Here is an 8,617-nt window from a genome sequence, read left to right as displayed (position 1 = left end):
ATATGTCAAAGAGGATGAATAGGCTCTGCTCTTTCTTTTGATATCAACGCCTGCTCACTTTTGGTTTCTCCTTCATCACGGAAGATTTGAACATAACCATGAAGATTGGTGAAGTTATATATAAAGGCAATAATGTCAGTGATAAAGCAAAGGCCATATTCTGTGATTATCAAATCCTTAAGACTCGACTCAATATGATAAAAAATAATGTATGATATTCAAAATAATGTAAAATATATTAAAATAGCTATGAAGTATCCACCGGTGTCAAGTAAAGCATGTAAAATGGGATTAATAACAGACCCTGTTTGCAGTCTTCACACCAGCTCATCTAGACAGCACAAGTGTTACTAGCCCATATCCGAAGGGCTGCAAGGTCGTTACTGCACACAAATGTTTTAATACACGTATTTCCCCTACTTCACTAAGACATCATCACACAAGATAGTAAAAATGACTACAATTGTTTGCAAAGCTGTGAATAAATATTGCCGAAGTCAAAAGCTATTTGTACACTCTTAGAAAAAATGGTGCTAGCTAGAACCTAAAAGGGTTCTTCAGCTGTCCCCATAGGAGAACCCTTTGAAGAACCCCTTTTGATTCCAGGTAGAACCCTTTTGGGTTCTATGTGGGACCTTTTCCAGAGGGTTCTACATGGAACCTGAAAGGGTTCTACCTGGAACCAAAAATGGGTTTTCCCTGGAACCAAAAATGATTATCCTATGGGGACAGCTGAAAAAACCATGTAGGCAAGCATGTAGGCAAGAGGCTAGGTCTCATCATGAAAATCGACTGTGTTGCTAACAGCTTGTGTATTGGTATACCGTTACTAGCTGGTCAGATATAATTAAAGACTATAAAATTAAAGACTATCAAATGTAAAATGTATTAATGTAAACCAACCCATAAAAGGGGAGCGGGGGAGTGCAAAATCATGTTCAAGCGTCTATTCATCTGTTAATAAAGTACCACCTATCATCTGAAGATGTATAAGACTAATATTGTCAAGGATAAAAACATTGATCTACAAATTGCAAGATAATTTGTCATGTAATTGAAGAACTGAACCGGTACCTGATATTATGTGGAGTAACACATAGTTTAATTAACCTGTTTACCTGCACAAATCTGCTTTCAATGACCATATGGTGTTATAAATTATAACATTGTTTTAATTAAATGGAATTATTTCATATTCTGCACTAAGCATACCATGCAGCTGCTACCAATTACAAAAGCTAATTTAGCCAATTAGTATTTATGTATAGCCTACTTTTAATAAAAACGCCTGTGACCAGTATTTCATAAACCAACATGTGCACAGCATAATCATTTAGACAGAAATCATCACTATAAATTGATAAGCAAAACATTATGCTGGCATATGTATTTTGGATTGAAATATTACTATATGCCATAAAATAACCGCACATTTATCTATACTTGTAATTTGCATGACTCGCACATTTCCAGATCCACTTGGAGAATCAAAGTGGATGCATCTTCAAAGATCTCGGTGAATGTTCCCCTGAAAATACAGTATCAATGTATTACTGCTTTGGGGGACAAATGTAGGCACCATGCATGCCATTAAAACCCTTGTGTATAATCAAAAAACATTAAATAATGTGTGAAAAATCATGATTAAATGTTTGCTTTATTACACTCAGACCGATACTGTACAATATCATTTCATAGGTCGACGTACAATTTCCAAGTAATATTTTAAGACAAAACTGTAAAATGTACCATTAACCTCTTACAAATTAAATAAATGATTGAGAGTGGATTCAAGTCCCAAAACGCCAGTGTCATGTGACATCCAGCAGAGTGCGTGTAATTCATGGCGTGGCAACAAAGACATGAATTAACCATGAATCAACCCTAGAGTTGTTGTATTGGGCAGCCACTGTCTGCTAGTGTCAATTGCTGGCTTCACTCTCCCTCTGGCAATGAGTATAAAGGTGGCTGTGCATGTGCTCTTCGGGAACTACCGCGTTGCAGTAGGTACATATATCAGGGCTGTTGTTGTTCATCTGTTGTTGCTGTTCCGCACTCACGGCCTGCGCTGCTGTTGCTGTAGTAGCGTCGCAAAGCTCAGGGCGCCTTGGGGGCTACATGGAAGGACAAACACACCACTTTATACTCTAGAATTCATACACTTAGCATTGCTTACACTCACCCACTTACAGCATGGTAGGTCATGTGCTTGGGTCTTTCACTGAGGAAAGATCTGTTGCTCCGGGGGAATACAAGCAAAGCATTGTCCAACTTGAACCCGCTTTCTCAACATCCATAGTTCCTGCCCACGACTTGTACTATTGTAACGCTGTATATTTGCTACAGTAGGATTGAATAGTTATTCGTTTCTGCCATTCGTGATAAATTAGAAACTGAGAAACCAACCAATGACATGATCTAATAGCAAAATAAAATCTACCATCAGTGTGGGTGTTCTACCACTATTTACCATACCACAGACACACGTCTCAACAAAGGTGTATTTCTTCGGTGTATTTTCTTTTTTGTTGTTGTTATTTTTATTAATTAAATTTATTGGATATTTTTTAATCTCTTAATACATTTTTTTCTCTCCACAATTTCGTGGTATCCAATTGGTGGTTACAGCCTTGTCTCATCATGTTATCCAGGTGTACGGAGGAAACACCGTACACCTGGCGACCGTGTCAGCGTGCACTGCTCCCGGCTCGCCACAGAAGTTGCTAGTGCTCGATGGCAAGGACATCCCTGCCGGCCAAACCCTCCCCTAACTCGCACAACCAATTGTGCGCCGCCCCATGGGTCTACCGGTCGTGGCCGGCTGCGACAGAGCCTGGACTCGAACCCAGACTCTCTAGTGGCACAGACCACTGCGCTCCTCAGGAGGTCCTTCGGTGTATTTTCTAACAAAAAGCATGGTCTTATATAATACTCAAAAAAGGTCAGATGACCTTCTGAAAATTCTAAAGAATACTACGTGACAGGTAAGATCAATTTGACGTATACTGAAAAAATAAATAAAAGCAATACTGCCTCTATCATTCTGCATTCACGACCTCACAGGTGTGAACAGTTGTACTGATACTGGTAATCATAAAATATACATTCCTTTGGTTCTGAGATCAACATGAACTTGTATAACCAACTACAAAATTGAATGGCATGAAAGCATTATCATCTAAAACAATTGGTGTGTTTTATGATCATTTGTAATAACTATGTAACATGCATTGTTGTACACATAGGCCTATCATAGCTTATTGTGATGAACAACTTTCAGAGACTTGCCACACTTGTGTCGATGTGTGAGGTTGCCTTGTACTATTTATACGCTTTCTCTCTCCCATTCGTTTGCCAGAAAAAAAATCAGTAGTTGAGAGTTTCCTAATTTTACCTGCAAATAAAGGAATGAGCATTTCCTGTGAACCTCACCTGCTGGTGTCCACGCACACTCTTGTGTGAGAGCGACATGGAGGGGGAGGGAGGGTGAGAGACAGAGGTAGTATACAGGAATGGGATGGCCAGCTCTATAGACGGTTACCTCTATGACGGCAGGGAAAGTGCTGACTCCTGCCCTTGGCATGGACAGGTCAATGCGTTTTTCCGGAGCGCTGTTCAGGAACTCGTATTCACTGTCTGTGGAGGGGGGGAACTTGATGCTGAGTGTGGTGAGGGAGTCCACTTGGTTCGTGTCCTCTGGGCTTGCACCGCGGGATGCCAGGGACATGGGTGGGTGCTGGAGGTCGACCCCTGGCCTCAAGGCTGAGGGGAAGGGCCTCTCCGCCTGCTCCACGGCCACGTCTGTACACTGAATGGGCATGGAGAACTGCTGCTCTGTCGAATGTCATACACAATGCTTTCATCATACTGTTTCTGTAACATATCGACATTCACTTACAACATTTAGATATTACGTTTTCCCATTGAGTAGCAATTAGTTCAAGTAATAATGAATAATGTAAAGAATATTTTCACTTTTATTTTCAATAAGTATAAATACACACGGTAAGTATAATATGATTGTAGTTTTTTTCATTCCCATCATTATATAACTAACCAGCGCTACATCACAGCATGTGTCTGTGGAATAATTCAACATATTTATCTGCTCATTCTTTTCCACACAGGTGGAGGGCCATGATTAAATAGGCAACAAGGCATTAATGTACGGTTCTGCTTAAGGTGTTGATATCTCATTGTGTATAGGAACAAAGCTAAAGCTGACATATATAATTACTAATATCGTGTTATGACATATCCAAAGCAATTGTAGCTCAACATATTTTCTCTATTGTAATTAAATTAGAGTACATCAGTTCAGGCCTTGGGTTCCTTTCAACAGTGCTGGAATAATAAGCAAATTCCAAATTACTATTGTGCAGACTTTAATATTACCATTTGCCATGTCATTTCCTCTGTAGATTTTTTTCAGGTGATCTTTTTGTCTCTGGGTTAATGTACGTATCTGCTGGAATTTCCCCCGAAGAGCTTGAAACACTTCAAGAACATCTTTACTGAGAGACAAAGAAATGCAAGTAAAATAACTGCTTTTCATCAAAAAAATGAAGAAAAGACGCACATACTAATGCACATACTTCTCAAAACTGCTGGCTACTGGTGCTGTGTGTGGTGAAGATGACACAATCACAGCAGTTTCCATATTTTCCTTCTGAAAAACAAACACACATGGCATGAAGGACTTACACTGCAGGAAATATCAACCTTACTATTATTATACACTATCCAAATTGAATACTAAAATTACATATTTTTCTGCATAATGTGATCATTTCATAAATCAACATTTTTATGTCATAAAAGTCATATACTGTAACAATAATTATGACAATTATACATTCTAACAAAAAAAATCATGGGTGATGCCTTGTGATCTAAGTTATTAGGGAATTACTTCTCAACAATAAAGCTGGCGGTTCTATAAAGCTGATGACTATGGGGCGGCAGGCAGCCTAGTGTTTAGAGTGTTGGACTAGTATCCGTAAAGGTTGCAAGATCGAATCCCCGAGCTGACAAGGTACAAATCTGTCGTTCTGCCCCTGAACAAGGCAGTTAACTGTCCCTAGGCCATCATTGAAAATAAGAATTTGTTCTTAACTGACTTTCCTATTTAAATAAAGGTAAAATAAAAATAAATGGCCTCAGACCCTGAGGGTTGGTGATGCTATCCTCTAGCGCCACCTGTTGATGAAAGATAGTATGTGTGTGTTCATTCTATTAAAATTATCCCCAATGAGGAGTTTTGATTATATTACAATATTACGAATTAATCATTTTTGAAAACATTGATGTTATCCAGCTATAAATGTATTACAGAAAAGCAACAAGATGAATGATGGCCTATGTCACACGAAGTGGATCTATTGTATTGTGCATTGAGCTCTGATACAGCTATCAGGGCTTGAAGATACAGAACAGTATCTACAAGCAAATGTATGATTTATGAACAATAACGTCTGTGTGTGCGTGTGTATGTGTGAGAGAAGATATTGAGCTTTTTTGAGAGATTTGAGAGAAAACAAATGTTACGAGGCAGCCAATGGGGATGTCATGTTTGCACCCCAACACGTCCTTGCATCTACATCCTATTTGTAAACATAAATAAACAAGATCTAACTCTAATCTCGTGTGGATTGTTTGATTGTGTTAAACATATCTACCAAGTAATGAATCTTCCATAAGGAGCTTCCTGGGTTGTCAAAGAGAGGGTTGGAAGGAGACAAGGTTTCTTCTTCCTGTTTTCTAGGAGCAGCCTCACCTTTGACCTCTCCTAAGAATCAAATAAGAGAGGAAATATAATGTAACCTAACTACTTAGTCAACACAGAAAATCTAATTTGCAATGTCCTGAAACAACAATAATATTTATTACAGCACAATTTATCTCCCGGGGAATAGACAATGCAACGGTATGCCTGGATGTTCCCAATGTAGGCATCTCGTTTCTTTCACTGGAGATGAACTGTGAGGTATAGAATATGTCAGAAAATGTCATCATGCAAACAATTCTATTGAGAAAACAGCTATGCTTGTCACTTACCTGAGGGTTGCTTAGTTGCTGATATCAACTGAGCTTTGAGTTTCGAAATCAACTGCTGCTGGTCTTCTATCTGTTCCTGAAGTTTCTGAGTGTGCCGTTCATAATTTACATTCTGCAAATGTAAAACTTCCGTTACATATGAATCATGAACGGCATCACTTACTAGTAGCTAGCCTTTTGTGTCCTTTATAGTTTGTTACTATGTAATGATCATGTATTTCATTATATCGAAGCACTGTATGGAAAGCTATACCACATCTCACTGTGGACGGAGTTCAAGTCTCATAAGTGAATTAGAAGAGTTGGAGCCGGATTCCCAGACCCAGATTAAGTCTAGTCCTGGAATAAAATGTACATTCAGTGGAGACTATCCATTAAAATACATTTATAGTCCAGGACTAGGCTTTCTGGGAAACTGACCATTTGTTTTTTATCACTGTGCATAAGGTGTAATACCATCTGCTGTAGTTCCTTTTTGGCATTGTCTCTCTCGATAGAGGCCTGGCGGTAAGCTTCATAGGCCTTGTTGAGTTGATCTCCAATATTCCTCTCCATGCTGTGTGCTCCACGATCATCACTGACACAGCAGTCATGAGGCCTGGCGCAACATATCACACAACCAAAGTTTAGGGGCACAATACAGCATTAAAGCACATCATCACATAATTTGCTGTAAGAAAACCCTATTAATCACCTAACTTGGACAAACACTTGAATAAAACTGAAAACCCCCAAGTCATCCTCTCTCATCATGACACTGGGGCCAGTGCGTACTTCTCTTTTACACCTGTCCTTGCTAATTTGAGAAATTCAAAAGATCAACATTTCTGGTTGATTATACAGGTGTCCTAAGTAAAAACAGCTTCTTAATGAAAACAAACAAACATCCAAAATATGTACAGAAAAAAAACAGTTAGGAATAAAAATATAAACTGATTAAATCAATTGACATTTATGCGAAATTGAATATTAGTCTTTCTTTTTTAAACAAGTACAGTGCTGTGTACCAATACATGAATTTACATTATTGAATGCCATGGTTTGTTACTAGTCAATTAATCTTTGGTCATACGTGAGAAATGCCTGCAATCACTGTAATAAACAAATGTGTGGAAAATATGAGATATTCACAATCATTTTGTGCACTGAGAAGATGTTAATAGATTGAGTCAAGTATAATGGCATATATTTTGGGTAAACACACCTCAATGTGGTTGCCCATTATTAATGATAGCTAATGAACAATAACAAATAGCCCATCTCTTCTTTCAAAAAAGTTGTATTATGCCATGATCAATACATTAAGCTACTAATATGATAAAGTCAACAGCCAATGACCTAAAATGGGAAGCTATGACAGATCTAATACTTTTAAAAGCAGTTGGGGTTTGTTTTTCTGGGTGTCCTGAATATATTTTTTTCAGACTTCTGATAGTGAACTGAGCATGGTACTACTCTGATATGATTGGTTACTTCGTTTGAACACACAGCTAATCCAATTCTCCATCTAGTCATTTATTTGAATAAACACCCGTTTAAGACAGTACAATAGTAGTCACTGTATGTCACTGATTGCATACCAAAGTGCATGATACTATGAAGACACATGCTAGCCTGAAGCAACCTAATAGTTATACATTGTAGCACGAACTGGCTACATCATATAACGTCGACCTTCATTGGCGAATGTACAAAATCGTTCCGGTACAGTTCCGTTTTTTGTATCGAGCAGTGTCAATAGTTGAATAGTTGAGTAAGTTTGATACCCAACCAGACACTCGTTGAGCTCGCCTCGACTTTCGTATCTGACTGTATAATTGCAGTATCTTACCTTCATTCGAATATGTCCAAATTATTGTTTTGATACTGCGAAAAGTTCTTATTCTTCAGGTGGCCTACATTTACTACGTGCGGGAGTGGTGTATTTCATTCAAATGTTCATTGTACATGCATTATAACGCTTGGGGAACTTCCCTCGGGGAATCCCCGAGCCTAGTAGACTTCCGCCTTGCTGGACTGACCAATCATCTTTGAGGTAGTGAGTTCTTGCTGGGTGCTTAGCAAGTTGAGGGTTCTTCTTGCTGCCTACACGTCTGCAACGTTGTGCACGTAAAAAGTAATCAGATAAAACAAAGTTAAGTGTCAGAAATGTATGTGTTGATTTTATTGTCAGCTTCTCTGATGAGTGTTTTCTCACACTGTTGAACTTAGCTAAATTCAGCAGAAAACAACATTTCAGCCTCATTAGTGTAAAAGTTTTTTTGCTTAAATTGTGACCACTAGGTCTCTGATAGATAACGTGTATAGTAAAATATTAAAATAGACATGTTGCTCTTTGCAAAAAAGAAGTATCACTAGCTGAGATATTCATATGACCATATCACTAAGCACTATTGATTTAGTAAACTTTATAGTTATTTTTAATGATTCAGACAGAAAGGTGGGGGCATGTCACTGTGTACTGCTGCCTACAGCAAATAATCTGCTTTCATTGCATAACATAGTACACAAATATATCAGCATCCAGCTGTAGGCCAAGTTGGAAGATCTACTCTTTTTT

The 8,617-nt window shown here is 38.4% G+C and overlaps 1 protein-coding gene across 2 annotated transcripts; it reads right to left on the bottom strand.

The window, feature by feature from the left end:
• Positions 1-1,374: 1,374 nt before the first annotated feature.
• Positions 1,375-8,027, bottom strand: LOC139538444 (TRAF family member-associated NF-kappa-B activator-like). 2 transcript variants are annotated; one of them, XM_071340501.1, is made up of 8 exons: positions 7,889-8,027; positions 6,514-6,655; positions 6,058-6,169; positions 5,679-5,788; positions 4,596-4,669; positions 4,396-4,514; positions 3,542-3,834; positions 1,375-1,528 (listed from the first exon to the last, which is right to left on the bottom strand). In XM_071340501.1, exons 2-8 carry the CDS (start codon positions 6,610-6,612, stop codon positions 1,505-1,507), a joined length of 831 nt encoding a protein of 276 aa, XP_071196602.1. In that variant the 5' UTR covers positions 6,613-6,655; positions 7,889-8,027; the 3' UTR covers positions 1,375-1,504. The 2 variants fall into 2 exon arrangements, with proteins under 2 accessions (XP_071196602.1, XP_071196601.1); XM_071340500.1 differs by lacking the exon at positions 1,375-1,528 and adding an exon at positions 1,639-2,114.
• Positions 8,028-8,617: the final 590 nt, after the last annotated feature.

Source organism: Salvelinus alpinus, chromosome 14 (genome assembly GCF_045679555.1).
Source record: "Salvelinus alpinus chromosome 14, SLU_Salpinus.1, whole genome shotgun sequence".
NCBI classification, from domain to species: Eukaryota; Metazoa; Chordata; class Actinopteri; order Salmoniformes; family Salmonidae; genus Salvelinus; species Salvelinus alpinus.
The sequence above is the reverse complement of the archived record's forward strand: the minus strand, read 5'-3'. Positions and strand labels throughout refer to the sequence as shown.